The sequence below is a fragment of the Meriones unguiculatus genome, chromosome 1 (assembly GCF_030254825.1).
Source record: "Meriones unguiculatus strain TT.TT164.6M chromosome 1, Bangor_MerUng_6.1, whole genome shotgun sequence".
Lineage (NCBI taxonomy): Eukaryota > Metazoa > Chordata > Mammalia > Rodentia > Muridae > Meriones > Meriones unguiculatus.
The window spans coordinates 106829767-106857330 of NC_083349.1; the positions used below are offsets into that span (position 1 = coordinate 106829767).

The following is a 27564-nucleotide window of genomic DNA, read 5'->3' on the forward strand; positions in this document are numbered from 1 at the left end:
GTCTCAAATCTTGTCTATCTTTGTCCTAATGTGGACTGGTGGAGGAGGAGGATCCCGGTTGATACTGGTCTCCTTTCCTGCACGATCAGATGAGAGTTCTGGAAGTACCGCTTCATCTGTGTCACTCTCCTGCTCAAGCTATATGGCTCTCTATTAGCCACAAAATAACAACAGGAATAAATGCTTCATAAAGATGGACAGCGAAATTGGCTGCTGGGACCCCAGAGCATTTACCTCAGAGAATTTATTCCTGCTTCACCCAAGATAAATGTTTTAGGGTCCCAGCAGCCACTTTCCCTGTCCATCTTTTTCTCTCCATGTTTCCCGCACTCCAGACAAACGTTTTTCTGCATTTATGTTTTTACTTATATATGCTGATTCTGCCAGTGTTTTTTTTTTCTCCCCCTTTAAAACACAGGGCCAAGGAGCTGTGAGAGATGCCTCAGCTGTTGGAAGCTTTTACAAAGAGCTCTTGCAGAGCAGTCCTGAGGGGGGCAAGTCCCTATTGGGGCAGTTCACAACTGTTTCTAACTCCAGCTCCAAGGACTTCAGCAGCTTCCATATTTGATGGGCACTGCACCCACTGCCACCAAAATGTGCTCTCTCCTTCCCTCCATCCATCCTCGCTTCTTCCTCTCCACTCTCTCACACACACTATTTTAAAATAATATATATATTTAAAAGATATATGGTCAAGAGCTTTTCTTCTTTTTTTTTAAAGCTATTGATCCATTTTATGTGTATGGTGCTTTGCCTGCATGTATGTATTGTATCAAGTGCATGCCCGGAACCATCAGAGGTTAGAAAAGCGGGGTCAGATCTCCTGGAACTAGAGATACAGACAATTGTGAGCAGCCATGTGGGTGCTGGAAATAGAACCTGGGTCCTCTGGAAAAAGTAGCAAATGTTCTTAACTGCTGAGCCATCTCTCTAGCCCCTAGGATCAAGATCCCTTTCTTTATGGAGGGACCTCCAGCTTCCTCCCTGGTTTCTCAAAGTGTTTTATCAGTTGTAGACTGTGTATATGTGTGTGCTACACCTTGGTAACTCGGAGGCCAGGATGCTTCCCTGTGTGCCAAAGGGAGACCCTGTGTGTGGCTGATAACTCAAAATAGTCAGCCAGTAAGAGGAATCTGCAGGCAGAACAAAGTTGAGTAAGGATCCTGCCTGGTGGTCTTCCTCTCCCTAAGTGCTCCTCTGGGTACCTGACCTACACACCTCAGACAAAGCTTTCCTGGCCACATTTTAGGCAAAGGACCCTGCATAGATAGTGATGAGGAAGGTGTTAGGGAGAGAGAGCGCTGCTTGTGATTCTGGAGAGCTGGTAGCTGGTCCAGACTTTCAAGACCTTTGGAGCCATCAGTGCCCCATCTGGATTAATGGTCTACTTCTCTTGAGAAGTGAAAGGTTGTACTATATGGAATGCCCAGTTCTGAGTCTGGACTTTCAATCTCTTTCGCTCTGTGCCCATGACAAGAACATCCCCTGATGACGGGAAACCCTAGGGCTAAGGCCACAGTCTGCCATGACCAGAAAGCTCTGAGCTCCACATAAAATGGATGACTCCCTTTGTTGGTGAGGCTTCCTCTTCTCTGCCCAGGCGACCCCAGAATCCCCACATCCTCTACCTGTGAAATATCTAATGGTCCTTAGGAAAATTACAAGTCCAACTCCCTTTCTCCCAATAAGAACCTGTTTAGCAAGCACCTAGGATTTCTGGATGCCTCCCTATGCAAATGAGGCATCTCTGTACCCTAGCCCTTCAGCCAATGATCTTTGCTTACCCTGGGTATCCCTAACCCTCCCCAAAGTTCTATATAACCCTCATTCACCCTGAATAAAATTGATCTGCCTCCCTGAAGCTGGTCCCAGAAGGTCATTTCCATTTGTGCTCACGGGCCACTAAATCCCCAGTTCATTGCTTCTGCTCCCTTGTTCCTTAGGACTTGTGGCCAATGAACCCAGGAATGAGGGAGAGCCATACTCCTCCACTGTAAGCTGAGGTTAAGATAGAGATTACACAATGAGAGTCATAGAGCATTTTTTTTTCCAAATGCCCACAGGCCGTGCTGGAATGTGTTAACAATACAGTGTAGAGATGCTAGCACTGACATCATGCTCTCTATCTGCCTCAGCAGCATCCTCACACTCACTTCATCCTTATCTTAACCTTTATTTACTTTTACCAACTTTAATCATGTTGCGAGTGTACAATTGATAGAGCAACACTGTCATTCTAAGAATTTGGGTAAAGATTCTGCTCTTTCTTCTTCACCATTCTTCACCACAGACGATTCGTTCATTTGCCTAGTTGGCAGGTTGAATTGTGCAGAAGGAAACTGTGGCAAGTACCAGAAGTGGTTTAAGAAGGCAGAGCCCTCATTAGCTTGTTCCCACAAAGGAAGTCCAGGTCAGGAGACTAAGTCTCTGCTGCAAAAGGAGCAGCATCTACTGGTGGAAAAGGTCAATGCAGAAGCACTGCATGCAAAATGAATGCATTGCAGGGAGTGCCTGGCACAATAAGACCCTGCCATGCTTTATCTGCGGACAGTAATCTTGAGGAATGTCTGTTTCTTGTAGGTAGTCTGGCCTCTGCCACAAGTGTGCAACCAATGGGGATTTCTAGGGCTTTCTTTGTGGAAACCAGTTGCACATTCACATGGCACCATCTGAAATGGAGCTGAGAAGATTATTAAGTTCAGCTAAACCTTCTCATCCCGTTTTATAAAGTGAAAGCTAAGATAGCTACTGTTTTGTTTAAAATCCCTAAACAATGGAAGAGCCCTTTGAAATAGATGTCTTTATTCCTGTTTTGTAGATAAAAACAAACAAAACTATCCCAAGGCTCATAGACATAGAGCCAGTTAAGTAGGAGACACTAAGGTTATGACTTAGTGTTCTGTTTGTGTGAAGAGACACCATGACCAGGGCAACTCTTATAAAGGAAAGCATTTAATTGGAGCTGGAGCTTGCTTACACTTTCAGAGGTTTAGTCTGTCATCATGGCAGGCAGACATGAGGCTGGAGAAGTAACTGAGTTCTATGTTCAGATCCACAGGCAGCATAAAGAGAGAGAGAATCACTGGGCCTGGCTTGGGCCTTGAAAACCTCAAAGCCAACCTCCAATAACACACCTCCAACAAGACCACACCTCCTAACCCTTTCAAACAATTTCCCTCCTTGGTGAGGAAGCATTCAAATCTATGTGTCTATGCGGGGCCGTTCTCGTTCAAACCACCACAAGTTAGAACTTTGTCTTGAGAGGTTATCAAGTGCATGTTCTTGGTCACCATCCACCTCCTCCAGGATGGACCACTTTCAAAGAAAAGTTACAGAGGAAGAATGGGACTGAGTGTGTGCATAAAAAGCCAGACACACCTGGCATCTCTGATTTCAGTGCTGATGGCCTTCAGACCTTTCCACAGAACCATTGTTTGCCCTCCTGACTGGACGTATCTTCAGACTCTCTTTCCCTTGCTCTTTCCAGGCTCCTTCCTCCTCCTGAACACCTCGGCAGATTCTAAGCATACCATTCTGAGCCCGTGGATGAGAAGCAGCAGTGAGCGCTGCACACTGGCTGTCTCAATGCACAGACATCTACAGCCCTCCGGGAGATATGTTGCCCAACTACTGCCCCACAATGAAGCTGGAAGAGAGATTCTTCTGGTGCCTACCCCAGGGAAGCATGGGTAAGTCTTTCCCAAGATCCAAATTGAGTTTTAGAAGGTAATTTGGCTTTGGAATGCACATTTCCAGACTCTGACATCTACTTAAGATTCACAATTGTCCTTTAATGGGTTAGTCCAGATTGAACCATTACTGCTAATATTCCCCAGGTAGTGCCTTGGGCCTTGATCTGTGGGTCTCCCAGACTGCCCTGGCTAGTGGTCCTTCCAAAGGCCAGAGGACCAGCTGTCAGACTGGCCACTTAATGTGTGAGTGTTAAAGATATTCATGTCCCGAGGTCCAGATGGAGCCAAGGAGCAAACAGCTAAAGAGAATGTTAAACAGCTGCCATGAAATCAATTTAATATGCCAGAAAATAGATTTTATCAGCAGAACGTGGGCAAGGAGGGGGAAAGACAAAATAGTGCAACCACCCAAGCAAATCCTATGAGACTCTGAGGCCTGAAAATAGCATTAGTTAGGGACACAGTGCACAGTTAACCCATCAGACATTAGAAGAGAGCTTTGTTCTAGAACTTTCTGGATATGTGCAACCCTGAAGTCACCCAAGGCCTACCACAGAGGAATCTGATAAGCTTTCTGGAAATGTAACCTGCTTGCTCAGTGATCCATCATGGCTCTAAAACAAATGACATGGGAAAGCAACTTGAACTAGGCCGTCTCGCTGTCTGCCTTTTTGTCTCCACTCCTTTTTCTAACTTTATAAATAGCATGTCAAGGGCTGGGCTCTGAGTGGTCACATATTTAATGACTTTTTAGTCAACAGGGGTGATGAGCCTTCTTTGTAATGATTACATGAGAAAGATTTTAGGACGATGCTCAGGTTGTTTTCTTCCCCAGAAAACAGCTTTTAAGAAGAGTCCCTCTTGATAAATGCCTGTCACCTATCCTCTGTCCTGTGGTGTGTATAGGTGGAATTCTGACTATTGCTTTCCGAATGCGGCTATCAGTGCTTTCTTAGAAGTCTCTTCCTTATTCCATGCTAAGGATCCATCGGTATTCAGTTGTATCTAAAAGAACTACAACACCACTGCAAACCCAACAGGGATAGAATCTTTTATGTTTACTTCTTAGTTTTCTTTTATGTATTCTTTTACTGGACATGGCAAGAATGCTACAGACCTAAATTCAAAGGAGCGGCAGTCACCCGCACAAGGTCATTTCAGTGAAAACTCCAGCAGGAGTACGAGAGGGACTCCTGAGCCTGACCCCTAGCTGAGGGGCTACTGGCAGCTGATGTTATTTGGGGAATAAAAGTCACTTTTCTTTGGAGGTATGGCCGCCGGTGGGTTTCCTTTTGCAGTGGATGGCCCCACACCCATGAGTATGTAGGCAGTACCAAATGAACTGGACTCACTTCGGGGGTCAGGGTGGGGAGAAAGAGAAAGACAGAGACAGAGACTCAGAGAGACAGAGACATAGAAGCACTGGGAAGGGTATATTTAGGGGTAAGGGCCTATGAAGACTTAGAGAGAATGTATGGCAGGTACATGATCATTACACATAGTATTCACTTAGGAATGACATCTACTACAGTAAGGATAAAGCTCCACAGCTAGACTCACATTCATCCATCTTTCTGTTTCTGAAATGCTTCTTTGGGTCTCTTGCTCAATTCTAGTCACTAGAAATAAGGAGTATGAGGTACCTGGGCTGTCCATTGTTCTGGACAAGCTGCTCTCAGTTACCAGGGCTTTTTTCATCTTGATGTTCTTTTTCAGCTTAAAGGGAAGGCCTCCCACCCATTGGCAGGGCAGGACCCATGGTGGCTTCAGAACATGCCAGCCTCATGAGCTGATTTTAACTTACCATTTCCAGGGTTCCCTCCTCAGGCAGCCTGGTAAATAGCAGAGAATGCAGCTTAGAGTTGCTGAGCTCCCAAACAATGAATCCCTCGGGTTCTGTGGGTTGAGGCAGAGAATCACTAATGTCATAGGTGACTGGAGTTAGAAATCACAGTGAAAGACAAGCCTACAATAACTATGAGTGTGAGGCCATATCAACACCTCCCAACAGGCTAGTACCAGTGTCCTTTTGGCTCCTCTATGGTGACTACTCCCAAAAAATATTTGCCTCAGTAACTTCCTTTGCTTATCATAGCCAACTGAATTCCCATTAAACAGATGAGAACATGTACATAGATAGAAGACATAGAAAGTGGCATTATCTGAACTGGATACCATGTCCACCCTCTAGTTTGTGTTCTTTCCAGTAAAGCTGAAACCCAATGAAAAGTGAGTCTGTATTGGGGTAGAGAGTAGGGTGAGGAGGGCTGAGAAAGAGAAATGAGGTAACAGAACCTTGCAAAAGACACATGTTTTTGAGCCTAAAGACAAACAAACCTGGAGCCATGTGAGGTTAATATCTTCAGGGGCAGCCTTCCCTTCACAGGTGCTGACACCAAGGAAACCACAACCCACTGTGTGGCTAGGCCATGAACTTCCTTAAGGTTACCAGAGCCATCAAGCTCAAGTTTTCCCCACTGTCTAATGTGACCTCTTCCTGATCCCCAGAGGGGTTGAACTGCCCTCTGCAGGGTGTGACCTGAAACAGAAGAAGGGAATAAGAAATATGTTAGGACAGATCTGGTGATGTGGACCCCCACATCTGGAGAGACTTTGTCCTAGGCTCAACAATCTCAGGTAGAGAGAGAGGAATAAGTCCCATCTCTGGCAGAGCCACTGTAGACTTCAGGGATGCCCAGGAATGATTCCAACTTTAAATTAAAGATGCCTTGGGCCAGCTTCTTACTTCCAACCAGATCAATATGATGAGGGTATGAGGTGTCAGCACAAGGGACAATCAATAGACCATTCTACTGCATCGAGGAGTTCTGTTCTCCTGGGCATCTTGGCAAACTATTTGACACAAGGCCTTTGTACAGCAAAACAGAGCTCTGAATATTTGTAAGGTAGGTCATGGTCTCTTTGGCTCAAGTTACCGACGTTTAGGCTAGAAGAATTCTCTTTGCTAGGTGGAGCTGTCCCGTGCATTTTCTACCAATAGCCCGGGCCTCTGCTACACCAGATAACATCAGGACATTAGCAACGCCCTTCCCCCCCCCCCAGTGTGCCAATCAAAAACATCCCCAGGTATTTTTCCAAGTGTTCCTGCTCAGTTAAAAACATCCACATTGAGGACCGGTCCACTCTATGGAGCATTGTAGAGCTGAGAGAAACTGTGCAATTTGCCAGGCTCAAACTTCTCTACATATAGAAGTAGTAACTAAGGCTGGGAATGAAGACACTTCATGTCACATCACAAGATTTATTTTGTCAAGTTGAGTGTCTGGAATCCTGCTCTCTTGACAGTGTCAGTCACTGTGGTCGGTCATGGATTACGATGACATAGAACTTAGTTCGTACCCTTGAGTAATAACACAGCTACAGGTAAAATTTATTTACCACTTCATAGATGCCCTGGCCAGTTACCACAGTACCCCTCACATGTGTTGTCTTACTTAGGACTCATAAAAACACAATGAAATGCATTATTGCTATTGCCTCCCGTATTGCAGATGAAGACATTCAGTGAAGCTAATTAACCTATCTGAAGTCAAAGGCTGGGCAGTTTGAAGGTGCTCTGACCCCAGCAGCCAGACTTCGGAGCATTCTCATCATTGCTATAAGAGCTCAGTCAGGTCATGGTAGTTCAGCAGGAAACTCATAGTTCAGGTGCTGTGCTGAATGAGAAGTCCTGGATTTAAAATCCTATTTTGCTATTCATGGATCAGCTTTGATACGATCAGAGAGCTCTGAATATTTGTTAGTTAGATCAGGGTTCTCTCAGCTTCATGTTACTGACATTTGTTAAGGTGACAGAAGTACAAGATCAGCCCCACTGCCAATAGTGTTCTGGCTTCAGGGAAGCCGGCTTCAGCCTTTGTTTCCTCACCTGTACATTAGGAATGATGCTGTTGACCCTGTCCCCATGTTGCCGTATGTCCTCTTCAGGCCGTCCTATATGCTGGGTATAATGCAAATCTCTAGACCTGTGCTTTATATTCTAATATGGTCCATTCTGATAAAGATTAATCTGTTCTTTGTTTATGGGGTCCCGCCAGAAAAACCAAAGTCTCATATCACTGAGAGTTCACTCCCTCAGTAACATGGCACTCAGAAAAGCAAGGGAGACAGTGACAACCTGGTGAATACAAGTGGAGCAGGCTACCTCCCATAAGAGGAGGTGGTAGCTTGGAGAGCCATCACTGGGAAGCAATATTCAATGTTTGCAGTCAGAAAGGAGGGAATAGCCATAACCAAATGACCTCAGGGGAGCAGGACTCAGAAGATCAGGTTAAGGAATGATAAGTCAGATACAAGTCCCCACAAGCTCCTGAGTCCTGCTTCCACAGTGGCAGCTCAGGGGACAGCAGCCTGCCTAGAAGCATTTGGAGGCAGAGGAAAGGGTGGCGGGGGGACTCAGAGCAGCTGCTCACTTCTTAGTCACCTGGAAAGCAGGACAGTGTGTCAGGGCAAGAGCCACAGAGTCTGCCAAGACTGCCTGGCTTCGGAAGGGGTCTCCTGGGTGACAGAAAAATGAGGGCCCAGTCTGCTCACCACCCAGCCAAAATGACTTTAGACACAAGGAAACAGAAAACCAGGGCTGTCCAAAAAGCCCAGGTCTGGCTGGCTATCATAGACAGAGCGCATCAAAGCTAGAAATGAGTGGCCACTAAGCCCTCGTGAACTGAAAGAATATCATAAGACCTATTTAACACAATGAGTTGTGGGAAGACATGAGGAAAAAGGCTCTCATTGTACCTAATTGTAAGAGATACTTAATAATGCTAGATCTTTTTTCCACATAAGCATTCATTTTCCAACAGTGGAATGAGTGCCTTGTCTGTAAGAAGAGCCAGAAACGACTGAGCCAAAGAACACATGACCATGACTTTCAAGGAACATCCAGGCAATTAATGAAGACAAGTCAAACGAGCTATGCTGTAGAGATAGTAAGATGCTTAGCCAGATTCTGCTTCTGCCTGGTGAGCGGCCAGCTGTACCGTGCTGCCCTGGTGATGTGGTTTTACAAGACTGACGTTGCAGCAATCAGCTGTGTGTAGCCAGTGCCCTCCTGGGCTCTGGAGCACGGGCTTAAGGGTTTGTGGTGTTTGAGACAGTAGGAGAGAATTTTCTGGGCTCTTTCCCAGACATCCATCTCAAGTCTCCCTGCCTCTCTAAGCACACAGATTTCTCCTGCAGCCATGACTATCTGGGGATTTTATTATGTGTGACCAGAACTCCACAGTGTGTGAAGGGAACAATTGGTCCCCGAGGGCATAAAAGTTGCCAATCACTTAAATTGCTAATACTGAAAGGCATAAATCTAAAGAATGCGTTGATACTGAGGTTTGAGTCAGGCAAAGCTGTCAGGGGCATCTGCACGCCAACATGCCTGCTGTAGAAGATGGGCGAGCACTGATACGCCCCTCTATGAAAAACTTCACTTTTCTACAGACATTAGCCCTTGTCCCAGAAGACACTGAAGCCTAGAGTCCCCCCCCCATCATGTTCTGTGTGGGGGAAGCTGAAGCCTAGTAGCATGATGTGACACGAGGGGTCAAACCACACACATATGGCAGAGCGAGGACTCGCCACCATACATGTCCACAAAGAGCTCTTCCTGCTCTTTCCTGTCATCTCCTGGCTGAATAGCTGTCGTCAGAAATGCCCAAGTCCACTTCTCCCAAATGAAAATCTGTAGATACCTGCTCAAGTGGAGACTGACCCAGGTCCAGGATGGAGGCAAGTCCGACTTAGTCAAATCTATTTTAACCCAAGATCAACAGGTATAAAAAGTAGTAGCAAGACAACCGGGAAGGCACTTCAGAGTAATGCAACACAAAAAGAAATTGGCACTGAGAGGCATGGTCCTCATCCTAATTCCTTCTGTAGCTTCCAGTGGGAATTTTTGGCTTTGGTGCCTCACTTCCTCGGGAGGACATCACAGAGATACACTATGGCCATTCAAGAACCATTCTGTACCAGCAATCCCGTCTCCAGACGCCTCCCAGCACAACAGTCAGCTGTTGTCTCCATCTTTCTGCCATTGATCTTTCTAGCTACCACAGGGGTAATTCTTACTACCTTCCCACAGGGACCTTCCCTATCAAGCACACAGAACCTTGGCTCTTCTTGGAAGTTGATAGACTAGGATGGTCTTTTGGGGATGAGTGAGAGATGGACCCAGGAAAGCACTCAAGTGAAAAGATGCCGCAGAACGCTTGCTTCTGTAGGCAGTTGAAGACTTTTCCAGGCTGTGCTGGGGTTAACTGCAGGCCTCCCAGCACACTGTGGCAAGAATGGCCAATGCCCAGAAATCAGAGCCCGTAGCAGTCAGCATCCTGCCAAAGTTCTCTTCAAATCCTGCCTGCATGATAAACGGGATCAGGAATAAATTTTTTTTTTTAAAAAAAGGTGATCATTTACTGAAATTGATGCCCTCGAGTGGCAGTGTCACAATGATTTAATTTCAGGCCCAGCTTTTTCTTACTTTCAAAGTCATTCACGGTGTCAGCTCCCCTCTTTTTCCCCTTGGTCTGAATAACACACTAATAAATATACAATAAGGGCTTTAATGTCTGGGTGATTTACACTAAAAAGAGAGAGCCATTCAAAGGCTTTAAAGATAATTTTTAAAAGCCTTAAAACTCACACCCTGGCTTGTCAGAGGCATATTTCCTGGATACTCTAGCTGAGTAACAATCATGAAGTCAGAGTCCTCTGACACAGGCCATGACGGGACACAGAACCTAAGCGTTCTTGGGGCTTGCTGTGTGTCCATCCACAGTGAAGAACGCGGGTGAATCTGAGTTTCTTAAGATGAAAATGATTACTCTACCCTGTTGCCCATTGTGAAGCTCAAAGTAGACAATTTGCGGGACCTATGCTAAAGAGATCTCCCACCTCCACAGCTGTCAGTCCTTCTAAGGAGTCCAGGGAAGCTCTTTCTCCAGGCTCGCTATGGTTATGGGACATAAACATGAGCAGAACAAAGATATAAGCTCACTTCCCTCATCCTTAGTGTGGGCTATTGGAAGTGAAGCAATAGTCCAACTCATTGTGTCTGGGTTTACCGTATGTCTCACCATTTTGGGTAATAACATTGAGGCAAGTTTTAAAATGTTGAAATTCTCTGTAGGACCTGGTCTATCCTCCAGCATGGCAGATCTGAAAATCTGACTACAGAAACCAGAACCACACCATTTCTAAAACTCGTGTAACTGAGTCCTGCTCTCAACCATTCATCCGATTTATTCATCTTTGAATGGGCATGAGCATGTGTACTTTAGAGAAAACTCATTGAGGACTCCACTCTACACCAAAAATTAAGAATAATGGAATTATCCTGGCTTAATTGCTTGATCACATAAGCCAATAGATTTACTGGACTAAGCACTTAAGGAGAAGAGAAAAAGCTAGGAAACATGTGGTGGACTAATGTAAGATGGACAGTCATCGTTCTGTTGCTCATAGGTAGAGAGACTAAAGATAGCAATTTCCAACTGTGGCCCAAACTTGACTGTGCATTCCTCAAGCACAGAAATGTACTTGAGTCATGTGTGTGACTTGTCTCACTATACTCACAAATATTCTAAAAGGATTTTCAAAGGCACAGGACACCAAGAAACTGAGAATGCGGCGGAGATTAGAGAGGATCCATGCATGTTAGAGTAAGAGCAAAATCTCTTCCACATCCATGTATTTATCCAACCACCTATATAATCATCATGATGAACGAATCTATATAATCATCTGTCCATCTATCACCTAATCATATATGTATCTTATTTCTTCACCTCTCCGTGTATCCATCTATATATCTATCCATCCATTCATGCATCCTTTTCTTATATCAGAATGTCTTGTGTTGACTCTCACCTGGGTCCCTGTACATAGCCCCTTATTTTGTTCTTAGGAGGTGGGTACTCACCATTAATAGTTACGGTGAGAATCTCCTGTACTGCGCCCGTTTAGTTTACCTGGTACATCAGCATCCACCAACCCATCTCATCTTCACTGCAATCTTCGTCATGCACATTATTCTCATTTTATAGATGAGTAAGCTGAACCCAGAGAGGCTTTGTGATTTGTCTGTAGTCATGGTCAGCATGGGGGAACACAGTTTGCCGGGTTCATTTTCTTTTGTCTTGTCACCTCCCCAGAGGACCTTGCAGTTAAATCCTGGCCCCATGCCTAGCTCTGAGAAAAGAGAGAGCTGTTCTCATCCATTAGGAAATGCTCTCCTCACAGAAACATATAATTTTGAGCCACAGCCTTGAGACCAGAGACCTTGGCTTGTAGATGTCACTCCCTAAAGCATCTGGCAGACTGTGTAGAGCATAGTAGGCCTTCCATTATAGCTGAGTAGATAAGTGTAAAGATAGTTCCACAATGCAACACTTTTTAAACCTGTGCTTTGGACCTAAAGTTAATGTTAAAGCTCAGTCAGAGACCACAGAGGAATTCTCCGTCAATGGGAAGATGAAAAGTCCTGTCTTCCTGCCCTCCATCTATACCTTAGGATAGATATGTGTTTCTCCATGGGACTCAGGAAGCAGCTGTCAAAGTGCTCCTCAACTGTGAAGGTTGCCACTAAGTACAAAGGACAATTCCTTTCCTGGCAGGTAGAACTTTTACTCACAATTGCTTTCATTGACAGGTGTCAAAAATATATATATATAAAATAAATGAGAGGACCATCTGCCTCTGCCAGCTTTGACCTTCGTGGTTTGACATCTGAAGGCTTGTAGTAGGGTCTTCTGAGCTTGCTGTTTTTGTTTTCCTACTCTGTCCTGGATAATTGATGGACTGAACACAGGAAGGATGAGAGAACTGTGAATACCTGTAACCCGTGGCTTGTCAGAATGGCATCTTGGCAAATCCCGTAATGATAAATAGACATTGTATACAAAGAGAAGTCAAAATGGATTGAAAGAATCACATCTCACCTCAGAAGTGTTTATTGAAGCTCTCCATTCCCCAACAGGGACAAAAAAAATATTAGAATAAATCGAGGAATTTAGGTGATAACCCACTGGGGGTAAGAGATTCTCTCATTCATTCATATATTCTGACAATAAAGGTTTCATGAGTTTTCCCCAGCCACTGGCTTTACTGCTATCAGCAACACTGATGGCTCTTGTGGTTTCTAGGGTCGCCCACTGCAGTTTAGAGTTGCACAGCAGCAGATACTGCAGTGCTGTCGGGAGAGAGTTGTGATGACCGTTTCACATGGATGTTGTGGGAGTCTTGGTGGTCACCAGGCAATGTTGCCAAAGAGAATAGCTCTGAAGAGGAAGGGGGCTGATCAGGTGCCTAACAGATGAAGGTACCTGGTGCACGAATATAGCTGTGCAAGGGGCTAGGCAACCCGAGGAGGTCGGTGATAAGCTGGGGCTGCGACATCCTTTCTGTTTGTCATTTAGAAACCTCCCATCCATTCCCTGTTCAGTCTCTCAGAGTTCTTACTCTTCTGTGGGCTTGAGTGGCAACAAACCCATCAGCTGCCCACAATGGCTACTTTAAGGAGCAAGCCTATTCTCTGGACCCATGTCACCCAGCCTGCACTTGGAGAAAATGTCCTGGGGTAAAAGCTGAAAGGTCCATCCTTGGGTTCAGGTGCTGTCCTCCCCCTCCCCTTCTCCTGCTGTCTTCTTTTCCAGTGAGAACTCCAAGTGCCTATGGGTGATGCACAAGGCAAGAATGCCTCACCGGAATGCAAATGGATCTCAGAATAGAGACCATTATCTTTGTTAAGGTTGGCTCAGGTTCCAGAAGTTTCGTGTTGTCCCTCCTTTCCTTCTTTGGCAGGGATGGAAAAATGAGTTATTTTTCAAAGCTTGATTACCCTTTACCCCATTTTCACCAGAGAATCATATGCATTCTTCAATACCCAGTACAATACCTTCTCTTTGAAAAGGCCTCTTAGTGTTTCCCAAATGGCATTGAATACCAGTGGCCCCATGTGGCCTTGGAACCCTCACATCCAGTTTCTGACCTGCCCTCAACATGCTCTCGCGTTGGCTTCTAAATTCTCACACATAAAGGATTTGGCAAGGACAAAGTTACCATCTGGAGAGAGCCAAGACCTGTAGCCTGAGGGACAGCCTCTTCCATCCTGCATTCTTTTTAATTTGCATACACAAAACCAGTGAAGGGAGGAGGAGAGAGTGGAGGAGGAGATAGTGTGGGACTGGTCCATTCTCCAGCATCAAGCTCTGCTGTAAGCCTCTTACAGTGGGAGTGCTGAGCGGTCTTCCCAGCATCGCACAGCTGGCATGCAGATCGCACTGAACCCACACCAACCAATGCAACAGTTTAACTCCTAGGCATGACCCTGTGTGTGTCCCTTCTAACACCAGCCAATGACTAACAGTAAACTATTATCAATCATTACTTATTCTTAAGAAATCCCACCCGCATATTCCCTTTGGCATAAATGCAATCCTTCCTCTTCAAAGCAAAGAGCAAAATTCAAGAGTTGTCTCACACAAGCGACTGATTTTAAAGAGTCTGCAGATAGAGAAACAGAAACTGACGAGCATGATGCCTGTACTGCTGGAGGCACAGTCCATCTAAGGAGCCAGGTCCCTGCTTTCTTGTCTCTCCAAAGCTCCCACTGGGGTAGTCCCCCTCACCTTTCAGAAGCCAAGTCTGTTTACGGTGAGGACCCAAAATGGGATGACAGAGTCACAGGCTTCTTTTTTTTTTTTATTTGAAACAAACTGTCTAGTGATGGCTCCAGTGTTTGAAAAAAAAAAAGTGCTGTAGCCCACATGGTAGTCCAGATGGACTTACCATTTATTCCTAGCCTCAAAGCAAACCTGTTTTCTTATTGCCTAGCCTGATCCTGGGTGCTCCTCTTCCCCCCTCTGTTTTGTTTATTGCACTGTACATACATGCCTCACTAAACTCCGGGCTTTGGCAGAAATGCGTTCTCTTATGGTTCAGAGCCTTAGTTAAAGGCTGTAGCCACCATGGGATTTCAAATTTAAAAGGCTTCACAAAGTCTGCAAACAGATTTGGTGCAATGTTTACTCCTGAGAGAATTTTACATCACTAAGCTCAGTAAATGAGCATCCCTACAGCTTTCAAATTACTGATCTTCTTCCTTTACCAGGGGGTAAGGGTTTTTGTTGTTGTTTGTTTCCTTATTTGTTTGTTTGGTTGGTTGGTTGGTTGGTAAGAGACAGGAAGATGCTTAGGAAAGGTCACCACTTCATGAGATTAGGTTGGTCCCTGGCCTGAGAGACATTATAATCCACAGATCTTTCACTCAGAGTCAGAAGCTGTCAAAGAGCTGAGTCTTCCTGCCCCACACCTCAGATGCCCAGTGCATAATGGGTCCAGGGAAGCCCCATGCATTCTTCCCCCTCCTGTTGCCATTTTTGTGTGGCAAGTGCACATAGGTGTGCATGCACCTGGAGGCCAGGGGTCAACCTCAAATATTTCTTCCTCAGGAGCCATCCACTTGGTGTTTTGTTTGTTTTCAAGATAGAGTCTTCTCACATTATGCCCCATGACCTACCAATTAGGTTAGGCTTGCCATCCAGTGAGCCCTAGGACTCAACTCAGGCTGTCTCCAGCTCCACTGTGCTAGCATCACAAGCAAGTACCATCATGCTCAGTTATTTACATGGGGTACTAGGTATCCGAATCAGGTCCTCATGCCTGTGCGATAATTTCTTTGCCTACAAGGTACCCAAGAAGGACAGCAGACTGAATTCTCTCCTGCTGTGAATTCTAAAGAGCAATAACTGAAGCCCTAGCCTCAGAGACTCCTCCTGCAGGAAGTCTCCAAATGGACCCAGTGGAGATTGTGGTGGCACAGCCTATTCATGCACTCTCGACCACTCAGTGGACACCTGCCCAAGGCAGATGCATATCTGAGCACCTCTTGAGCACAGCACCCAAAACCTTGGTCTGGCTACCCAGCCTTTCAGCCTGAATCAGACCATTTCTTTGTACTTTGTTCATCCAGCTCAAACCACTCTGTGGTGCCCACAAGAAGCAAAAGCTTCAGACCCTTCTTGATCATTGAGAACAACCCTTTTCCTGCTTCAAGAAAACACATTTTGGCCCCTCTTCCACAAAGCTTCTATGGAGAAGCTCCAGACCCATGGCATGCAGGGCTGAGTATGTTTTCCTTTATGTTAACATTTCCCGGCTACTCCGCAACGCTGCTACAGTTCTCCCAGCACCGGGCCACATGTATTCTTATCAATTAGGCTCCTTCAGAAAAGAACGGCCATTATTTCTCTTTATACTTCTAATGCAGCACTCAACCCAGTATGTGTTCAGAAAATGCTTATTAAATCAACACATTCCTAAGGTAATTGGACAAGAAACTCTTTGAGGATAGAAACATGGTTTTAAGGAAAATAAAATGTACCAAAATTGCATCCCTATTCTCCAGAAAAGCTCACTTCCTTCTGTCTCAGAGACAGGACAGTGCATTCACAGTCACGGATACAGTGACTGCCCTCGGGCATCACCTCTGCATGTAGCCCTGGCCATCTCATGCTGGCAGGCCAATGCTGGCCTGGGTAAGCTGTAGAAATGGGTCTTTAGCCTCCTAGGGTGCTCTCTGATTTCCTACGCTGTGCTGCTGTGCTCACTCTCGTCTTCGCATTCCCTGGGTTATTTCTTGTGAATTTACTACTCTCTCATTAAAGACATCTACTTAGCATTCTTTCTCCCTTCCCCCACCCCCTTCCCCCTGCCTGGCTTTACTAGTCTTTACAAAACCACTTAACCAAACCAACCCCTGTTGAGTGTTCTATTTTTTTCCGGACAAGCTAAGCTGAATTCCAATTACCTTCTCTCCAACTGTTCCTTAAACATTCCCTTCATGATTTTGTTTTTTCTCTCCCAGGACTAAAATTCCTCCCTGACTGCATAAAATTATAATCAATATTGTATTAAATGTTTACCTACAGACCTCAGAGTGACTTTTCCCACGTATTGACTTTCTGGTCTTCCTTACACTGACTTACATCCCTCTCAGTATCTACCTAGTCACCCTTTTCAGAGACCTAGATCATTTCCATGTCAAAAGGAAAGAAAGACAAGAAGAAGAAATCCTTACTCCTCTATAATTTTTCTTGTTCAACTGTCTGTCACCTTGTCCAGCTTAGGGATGGTCTCCGGAGTGTGGACAGCTGGCAGCAAACCAGGAAGTTCAGTGATGGGCAAAGCCGGAATTCTGACGGAAATAAAACTCGTGTAGTATATATCCATAACCCCTGGGTCCTGGCCCTGTGGCAGTCTTTCCAATCTCATATTCTCTTGTGAGTTCAAGGCACAGCAGAACATGAAGAGTATTTCAGTTGTGGCATCTTGAGGCATGAAGGAAAGTAATTGAATTCCACCTCTTTCCGCAACCCCGAGCCCATGGAAGAGTCTTTTCCGGAGCTCGGCTCTGACTTGCCTGGCCTCAGACAGCAGTGTGCTCATCAAAGCTCAGCTCTGACTTGCCCCAGCCAGTGGGCTGCCAATCATGTTGTAAAACAGATCACCCCTTTTCAGATCAGCTGTAGCTCCTTGGGAAAGCTTGATAATGCTCCCTTGGCTTTGAAACTTTAGAAAGTCATTCAGTGCCTCCATAGCTCTAAACCTCCGGTGTTTCTCCGTAAAGGAGAGGCAATATCTTGTAAGATCACTGTGAATAATGGACAGCCACTATATGCTTGCTGCTTACCATATTCATGTGCTAAGGCATATGGTTACATTTATTAGTTCAATTTTTCTATAAATGAGTACTAAAACAATGTATATGCATATAAAGCTCTCAGGATGATGTCAGTAATCATCCTGATGATAGATTAATTAATACATTAATAATATCTATTAATTCCCTCTGTTTTTCTATTTTATGGACCTTTTGTTTGCCTCCTGGAGTCACGTAGCGAACGCACTACTTCTACCAAAGCACTTTGTCATCTTTTGAAAATAGCTTTCATATCTTGCCTTCCCCAGCCCTGAAATGGTCTGAGTTTTTTCTATAACTCATTTTTTTCAGAGCTCTATATTCCATTCAGATAGGATCTTACCAATGAACCTCCTCCCACTGAGGTAGCCCAAGCTTGTCTCACTGTTTTATTAGCTGTGCCCTGGCCCCAGAGCCCCAGCCAACACTAAAGTTGTCACCATGAGGAGCCATGGAAGCTGCTAAGCATTTCACAAGGAGCATTTCTTAGACAATTTGCATCTTTTTTTCCCCAAGAGAGAATCCTCAGGTTTCTCTAGCAGGGAAAGAGGGACTTTCTTGTTTGCCATCACCATTCCTCAGAAACATCTGATTCAAAAAGAAATTTAATTTCAGCCTCAATGTCCGCGTCATCTCGCTTCATTTGTCATCCCTGTAGCCTGCCAGCTTTGCCCCTTTGTTCCCCTAATTGCCAAAGACATTTTTATACTGAGTCAATTGCATCAGGGCTCAATGCAAAATGAATCAATTTGAGAAGGATATAAGCTGCGCTCTTGTCTCAAGTGTGCGTTAACATTCAGATGAGCTATTTAAAATGGGTCCAGGTTAGTGCCAGAGAAACAACCTCATCATTATTCTGACTCATCCCCTGCTGCTGGACTCCAGGGAAGGGAGCTTGGGAGCCCTCTCTTAGTCTCTCTCTCTCTCTCTAGGGAGGAATTAAACTAGGTGGTGTCTTTGAAGAGCTCATATTTAAGGGTCTGATGAACAAAACTGAGTTTGACTTGGTGAGCTAACAGTGCAATCAAGGTGAGTAGAGGAGACAAAACTGGAAAGAGATTCCACGCCTCGACCTTCACTTGCTAACTCATCATACCTCATGTACACACATACACAAAACTCAGGTTTAAATACAGATCAGACAGCCAGAAGTCTTTGGGTGTAAAACAAGAAGCAACTGGCACCTGCCAACACTCTGATTTCAAAATTAAACAATATTATAGAACTGGTGAGAAAGCAAAGCCACGCTGCAGAGCAGAGGGCCATGAAGTGATTCAATGAACTAATTCTTCTATCATCAGGAGAGCCAGATAATATCTCCATTAGTAGCAAGAGTTTAAAGATGGGAGCGAGGGGCAACACCAGAACAATTGCCTGATTTATGCTTTTTCAATCACCTGGGCTCATGGCCTAAACTGGTAATGGACTCTATCCATCAAAAAATTATTCTATCTGGCATGCTGGCTTCTGAAGAAATCTGGATGTCCTCACAGAGAATTGGTTAAATGATTTAATGTGTGTGAAAGCTCTTAGCGCGGTGCCTCGGTAAAAGCTGGAGGAGTCTATTTGGTCTATTTTAATTATATGCTCCAGATATCATGATACATTACAAACACACACACAAGAGAAATAAAAGTTCAGTTGTGTGCCGGAGATCCGGAAGTGTACAACTGTCAGTGGTGTGAAAGTGTCATCTACTCAGGATGAACTATATGAGAGCATCCCTGCACCCCAGTGTCCCTTCTTCATGGTCTCTGAAATACCCCAGGTCTGTATCAGCTCACTAGCCATGCACATTTCTGCTCTTCCTACTGATGTTTCTGCTTCAACAAGACATATATACCTTATGTTTTTACTTCAGTGTCCCTGAGTCCAAAACAGTATCTCCCACAGACATTTCTTTATTCAATAAATGTTGAAAATTTAAAACTTTCAAATGGTGTCATGCTTAAGGCTGGAGGGATGGCTCCATTAGTAAAGCACCTGGGATGCAAGTTTGAAGGCCCCGAGTTCAAACCTCAAAGCCCAGGCATGGACATAGATGTTTATAATCCTTGGAGGGGAAGAAATGGGAAGATCTGTGGAGACGGCTGGCCAGAGCATCAGGGAATCTCTAGTTCTAGTGACAGACTCTGTCTCAAAATACAGTTAGAGAAAGAGGAGAGAGAGAGAAAGTCTCAAGCTGGCTTGTGAGTTGACACTGACGATGAGAATGACAATCTTATCTTTTCCAGGCAAGCCTAAAGCAGTGGGGTTCTAGACAGGTGGCAGGAAACAAGGTTGATTCCCTGCACCACACATTGTTCTCAATGCCTTTACCCATGTGGATCTATTTCATCTTCACAGTAGTCCTGTGGTGTCACATTATATCAGTCCCACCTAATAGATAAAGAATTGAACTTCTTCACTCACACAGCTTCCAGTGAACAAAGGTTGAATCTGCATCCATGGGACTCTCACTTCAGAGTATGTGATCCTTGCTTTCCCCATGACTTCTCCAGATAAGAAACTGTGGCCTGGGCATGTACTTCCATTGGTAGAGTGCTTGTCTAGACTAAAGAAGACTCTGGATTCAAACCCCAGGAAAATTGTTGCCTGGCTCCAGGAAAGCAGTTCTCATTGGTCCAGCCAAAATCAGCTAGCATGTCTGGTGGCAGAGGCAAATTCCAAAGAGAAGATGCCCTCTATGTCCCATATCAAATGTCATCTCTGCCACCTAGCCAACGGGCCTCTTTCATTTAGCCACCATTAGACCCAGGAGGGACAATGACACATTTTGCATTTGGGGAAATAAAAAAAGAGCAGAGCTCTGAGAGGCTCTTGGTGTGGTCAGAAGAGATGTTTTCCACCCAGCCCTATTTCCCCTGGACATGGATGGATGAGGATCAGAAGTTAGAATCTGATCTACATACCAACTGTCCCCAGCTGAGCACTTAGTAAAGAGGCTGCTTTATTTTATTCATAGGCAAAATTAAATAACAAGCCACTAAGAGGAGGACTGCATACATAATGTATTATTGGATAAGCTGAGATGATGTAGAAATGACCCAGTCCATATGCATTCCTCTGTCTGTAGAGTCAGACTCCACCCCTCTCCCAACCCCCTCTGGCTGAGCCCTCACTAAAATCACTCTACTCTGAGGACACAGGTCTTTTCCAAGCCCCGTAAGCCAAACCAGAAGTGGCCTTACTTGGGGGGCTTCCACATCCTCCAGAGCAAACAGAAAACAGTCTTTCTTTTTCCAGTTCGCTCATGAAAATGTCTCCCTCAGATCGAAATTTCTCCACTTGCTTGTGCTTTTTGAGGCCTGCACTTAATAGCTTTCAGGCAGGGAGCAGCTACAGCCAGGGGATTCAGAGCTACGTCTGCATCTTTTGTGTTGAAACTGTTTTACCACATGCTTGGATAGCTGGTTATACAAACAGGTTGGTTTTGATGAGACTAATGTAAGTCCCACCAGGCTTGCTATAATTAATAGTCTGCTTACATGATGGGAGAGAGAAAATTGTGTATTGATTCCCAATTCAAAAAGAAAATCAACAATTGTTTCCCACAACCCCATGATTTCATTTTGAGTCCACTGTCTTCCCAGATCTTACCCCAAGGTCCACCCCCACTGTTGCTTCTCTTTGTCTTCATTCACTCATTCGTGTATTGATATCCTAGGTGCTTATTTCAATAAATATTCCTCCATACATGCAGAGAAATGTACCAAAGGGTGGAATCAGAGCCAGGAACAGGCAGAGGCAGTCCTCTTCAGACCTGCCTTTTAGAGAGGAGATGAATATTACAGTGTAATTCGGTGCACCGTCCTGTAGTGATCATGTAATGAGGCTGGAGAGACCTCTCACAAGAAGGGCCTGACGCAGGGGAGAGGATCAGAGCAGCCTTTCCCAAGAAGGTGGCATTTGAACTGGAGGCCAGTTAGAACAAGTACAAGAATCTTTCCAGGAAAGGGAGAAGGCTCATGAGATCACAGGAAGAAAAAATGTGGGAGCTTTTTCAAGGAAATCAAGGTAAGAGCACATCTGGGCCACCATGATCAGAGTGTACTGTTTGGAAGGAAGCCTGGGGACAAAGATAATCAGAGGACGGATCAAAAATGCACAAGGCCAAAGTCATGATCTTTAGAGCCAACCAGAGAGAATGTAGCTTGGGTAAGACTGTGTATTGGAGGTAGGATAAGTGGGATAGTGGGGTGTGAGGACCTTAGATCATTAAAGAACTTTAGGAGGAGGGGAGGTGGTTCTGAGTAAAGTAAGCTATAGAAATACCTACAATGACCAGGGTTAGTGATGGGCTGGACACTGGTGAGTGAGGAGGATTTTTTTTTTTTTTGGTTTGTTCAGCTTGAGCCATTCACTGAAGCAAGCTAGATAAAGGAGACTTGGGTATTCTACAAAATTTGCTTTGGAGGTGCTAAGGTTTCTGGAACTTAGAAGCATCTAAGCAGATGTGAATCTGGACTTTTGAGGAAAGATCTGGATTGGAAGAAAACACTTAGGAGTTGTGAGTGTGTGGCATGGCTTTGTGGTCCTAGGCCTACATAGGATGTCTACAAAACAAACTGACAATAAGTCACAAACCTAACCATAAACTCCAAAGCTCAACATTCCAAAAAGAAACTAGTTCTTTATTTTTTTAAAGAGTATCCATCATCTGTCTATCTATCTATCTATCTATCTATCTATCTATCTATCTATCTATCTATCTATCTGTGTGTTTCTGTCTGTTTCTGTCTCCCTGTCTTTCTATCTGTGTGTGTGTGTGTGTGTGTGTGTGTGTGTCGGTCTGTCTGTCTGTCTCTCTGTCTGTCTGCAAAGGCTAGGAGAGAATATTGACTACCGTGAAGAAGGAGCACCTGGCATGGGTGCTGGGAGCCGACCTGCATTCCTCTACAAGAGCAGTAAATGCTCTCTAAACCATTGAGCTATCTTTTCATCCCTGAAAATGTCTAAAAGAAAATCCTTGAAGATTTGTGTGAGCAAAGGTTTCTCAGCACTACAAAAACCATAAGCAATAATGCAAATTATGGCAGACCAATTAGAATTTATCACAACTTTAAAAATGTATTCATCTCAGGATTCCATTTAAAAATATTGTCATCAGCTGGGACTATAGCTCAGTTAGTAGAGTGTATAGCACATACTAAGTTTTGGGTTCAGTCCCCAGTAAGAAATACATCAAACTAGGTGTGTGTTCAGCACTCAGGACGGGTAGACAGGAGGCTTGGAAGTTCAAGGCCATCCTCACCTAGACAGTGAGCTTGAAAAAAGTAAAATCAAAATTAAAAATAAAAGCATGTAAACCCAAACCTCAAAAGGGAAGAAAGTTTTGCTATATATGACAAATTTCTTGAATCCACTGAATTAAGAATTAAGAAGAGATTTCTAATAGAGTATGTATGAAAGAAGATATGCAAATGGCCATGAAGCCCAGAAAGATGCTTGAAACATCACTTAAATTAGGAAGATGAACCACACTGCAGACTGTACCCTGTGGTGGCACGGATATGAAGAACTAAAACTCTTATCACCACTGCTTAGAACAGAAGATAGGGTCACCACTTTGAAAAGCGCTTTGAATAGTTCTTTTAAAACTATCTGTGGAGGACCTCCTTCCCTTTCATCTGACCCTAGCTTATCAGGTATCTTTAGGACTGGCTGCAAAGTCCTCCTCTGTGACCAGCAGGGCTGCTCCTCCCTCGGGTGGAGGGGGGAGGTCAAAGGGCCAGCCATTGAGTTCATGTCAGAAATAGTCCTTTTTCCCCTTACTAGAGTACCCACTTGGATACTGAGCTACCATGGGCTACATCCAAGCAAGGGTTCTAGGTTATAGCCATGCATGGTCCTTGGTTGGAGAAACAGTCTCAGAAAAGACCCCTATACCCTGATATATTTGGTTCTTGTGGAGCTCCTGTCCTCTCCAGGTCATACTAGCCCCCCCCCTTCTTTCATACTTGGAAAGGGGTAGAGAGAAGATGAGGGAGGGAGGGTGGGAATGGGGTGAATGAGGGAGTAGGATACAGCTGGGATACAAAGTTAATAAACTGTAACTAATACTAAAAAAATAAAAATTAAAAAAATGTAAGATAAACAAACAAACAAAACAAAACAAACAAACAAACAAAAAACTACCTGTGGAACCAGCCAAGCAGTCCACTGCTAAGTGTTTATATGAGAAAATAAAAATGAATGTCCACACAAACTTATATCTTAAAATATATTCACAAGAGTCCCAGAATTGAAAATGGCCCAACTGTCCTTCTGTAGGCAGATAGATAAAGGAGCTTTAGTTTAGTTTGGTTGTAGAGCACTGTCTGATAAAAAAAAAAAAATCATGATTTAATAGGCATCCCTCCAAGGTTGATAATGTGAGCTTAATTCATGGGACTCATGGTGGAGGGAAGCATTTACCCTAACTTTTATTACCTTCACACATGAGCTGTATCATCCATGTCCCCACATACACAGATGCTCATGCTCACAAGAAATAAAAATACATTGCTTACTGAATATACAGCATGGGTAAATCTCCAACTCATTATGGTAAGAGAAAGAAGCCATATAATATAATAAGTGCCTCAATTTATTTTTTATATTCTTTTAAATTATTTTTTCTATTTACTTATTTTTTTATTATTACAGTTTATTCACTTTGAATCCCAGTTGTAGCCCCCTCCCTCCTCCCCTCCCAATCCTACCCACCCTCCCTCTTCTCCTCCCCTTCCACCGATGGGGGAGGTCTTCCTCCCCTTCCAATGATGGGACTTTTGGAAACCCATCTGAATTAACCTGTCATGCATTCAACAGCTCTGGAGGGCTGACATTTACATGAGGCACAGTGATTTTTATCTTTGCATATGAAATATAAGCAATTGGTAGCCCCTTGTTTTGGGGAGTGTCAAGATAAGCCACATTGAGGTCCATAGAGAATAGTGAATAAGGAATAAGCAGCTCCTCTGGCTCCTTGAAAGATCCTGAGCCACTGTACACAGTGTTGATCTACTTTTCTGAGACTGATACTTCAACCAAGGACCATTCATGGAGATAGAACCCCTGCACAGATGTAGCCCATGGCAGTTTAGTGTCCAAGTGGGCTCCATAGTAATGGGAAGAGGGACTGCCTCTGACAGGAACTAATTGGCCTGCTCTTTGATCACCTCCCCCTGAGGGGGGAGCAGCCTTACCAGGCCACAGAGGAAGACAACGCAGCCAGTCTTGATGAGACCTGATAGACTAGTATCAGAAAGACGGGGAGGAGGACCTTCCCCATCAGTGGACTTGGGGAGGGGCATGGGTGAAGAAGGAGGAAGGAGGAAGGGATTGGGAGGGGAGGAGGAACGGAGCTACAGGGGGGCATACAAGTGAATAAACTGTAATTAATTAAAAAAAAAAAAGAAGAAGAAGAAGGGGGAAGCAGTCACTGCCCTAGGCTTGAATCCATGTTGAGATTTCATTAGTGTGCTCAATTTATATATAATCCCAGAAAATGCAAACTGGCACACTAAACTGATAGAAAGCTGGACAGTGGCTGTCCTGGAAATACAAAGTCAAAAGAGCCTCTGCATTACACAGCAGGAGGGCTGCAGATAATGGAAGTGTTCTATATTTTGAATACATTTCTTGGTCTCCTACTGTAAAAGGCCATTGTACTTTTTCTTTAAACAAAAAAAAAATTGTTAGTGTATATTAATTGTGCAAAATAATTGGGTTTCATTATGATATTATAATTTGTGCATATAATGAGCTTTGATTACAATTATCCTCCCATGGCCTTGTCTTATGCCCTCTTCTGTCTCCTGCTGGTCCCTTCTTCCCATCAAGTGCTTCACTTTAAGTGGATGTCACCAGTTGCAGATAAATTATGCAGTTCACTAAGGTGATTTAAAAAGTACCCAGAATGCAGTGGGAAGATGGAAGAGCTGAGCATGAAATCAGAAGATGAAGAGGAGGTAGGGTGTACGTGGATGTTTTAAAAGTTTAAGTTTGAGGATCTGGTAAGGAATAAGATGACAGAGAGAGTAGAAGAGAGCTCAGAGCCCACCTGCCCTCCAGTTTAACTTGTGGGGCAGCTAGACAAGATAGAGCTAGGATTTTTAGGCCCCTGCTTCAAGAGTAACTTCCCTCTGAAAAACTTCCCAGAACACGGGCGCTTGCTCCATATTCAACTCTTTAGAACTAGAGGGACTGGAGAGATGACTCAGCAGTGGTAAGAACACTTGCTGGTCTTCCAGGAAACCTGAGTTTGGTCCTCAGAACCCACTCAGAGGTGGTTCACAGCTGACTGTAACACCGTCTTCTGTGTGCATCGTAAGACCTTGCTTCCCAACTCCAAAACAAAAACAAAAACTATCGATTCAACAAAATAATCCCAGTGTTTGGAATGTGCTAGCCTGTATACTCTTGGTTTCATTGCCAACTTTCAGGGCTATCTTTGTTTAAAAATCAAGTAAGTAGTCTGGTTTCCCTAGTGGGATGTGGTTTTTTACTGCTGGCTATTGAGTTTTCACTATGAGGTAAGTATGCTACAAACACCGTGCATATTGAATACTTTAAAACCCCATGAAATATTATTGACATTTACTTCCAGGGAATAAAACTAAGGCATGCGGAAATGAGACAATTCTCATAATTAATAGAACAGAGTTTTGAACTCAGATCCTTTGATCACTGGAGCCTATTTATAAACATTGCAGAAACAGCCTCTTTCTGTTTGCGGCCACGTGTTATCCTCAAGTTTTGCCTGCTGTTGCTAACTGATACAGTGCAAAGCACACTGCAATGCTAAACAAAAATTGATTTACTCGTTGATTGAGTCCCTTAACTGAAATTTTGTGCTTTAAAATAACGACCTGCCACCAGGGACTCTTAAGCAGCTTTAAAAATACCAGTTACTGAGGACATTTCATCCTTGTCGGATCAGAAGGAAATTACAGGAGACTTAAGCTTTTGTCAGTGCCTATATGGGAAAGACGGAGGCCTTGGCTTCCTACTCTCCACTCACCTAGCTGTCCCTCCTTATCTTCTGACCACTTCCCCTTCCCCGAAAGAGGACCCATGAGAATGTTGGGACTGGACACTTTCACCCATCTACCACCTTGCTCCAGACCCAGTGTGTGACCTTCCATCAAAGCCATGACCCAAGAGGAACCCCTGGGGTGGGGAATAGAGCCTGAACCACTGTTTGATCTTTCTCCTTATTATGGTATGGCAGGTCCCAGACCTGACCCATAGAACAATGATAATTGCTAGACAGAAGTATCACCACTATTATACCATCTGACCAGCAAGGCTTCCTCTCCAATGTTGTCTTTAAAATACCTCTGTGTGACCCTACCTTTGTTCTTCTGGCTCTTTAAGATCTCAAAGTCTGCATTATATGTATGTGCCTAAAAGCCTTTTTGTGTTGTTGTAAAATAACATTCTACCAGGCATAAATGGGAACAAAAGAAGAGAATCACGTACTAGGAAATCTAACTTCCAGTTTATGTGTTCTTGATTTTTGCATAATTTGGGGTGAATCACTGCCTTTTGACAAACCAGGAGGGGGGAGAGGGATTAAGATTCATTCATGAATCAAGGCTGTCAAGGGTTTCCAAGAAACCAAGACTGAAATACTTATGTGGAAGGGAAAAAAAGCTTTTTCCTCCCGGATTTTAGACTTTATATTCATTGAAAAGCACGAGAGAAGGAGAGTTGGAATGCAATTGTACAAGTAAGTACAAAGAGCTTTCACGGATCTAATTTAGTCTTAAAACAGCCTCTTCCATGCTTGAGGGAACCTTGTTCTCCTTAAGCCTTTCTACCTTGACTGGATTATTATTTTTTTCTTTTAAATAAGCTTCTTTTAATGTAAAAAAGCAGGACTATGTGAGAGACGTTCCCACGGGAGATGAGGGAGTCAGTGATGCTCAAAGGTCAAAGCTAAACTGTTAAATATCTAGTATGTCCACAATCTATTACAGGTTCCTTATGAACTCTCAAAACAGTCAATGCTCTTTAACTCTAGTAGTTTCCACTCCAGAGAGGCCTGAGGTCTTCTGTATGTGACCATGGGTACTTTGGTCCTGTGTGTGTGTGTGTGTGTGTGTGTGTGTGTATCCCTGTGTCTCAGAAACAGGTGAGCGTGAGTCTCCCATTGCCCTGTCTGTCCACAGGTGG

General features: G+C 44.2%; 1 protein-coding gene across 1 annotated transcript in view; it reads left to right on the forward strand.

The window, feature by feature from the left end:
- Alk (ALK receptor tyrosine kinase) overlaps positions 1-27564 on the forward strand; it is a 703407-nt gene that overhangs the window by 377805 nt on the left and 298038 nt on the right. Inside the window, exon 4 of the mRNA XM_060364669.1 lies at positions 3488-3689. Coding sequence (XP_060220652.1) covers positions 3488-3689 — 202 coding nt within the window. The remainder of the gene's footprint in view (positions 1-3487; positions 3690-27564) is intronic.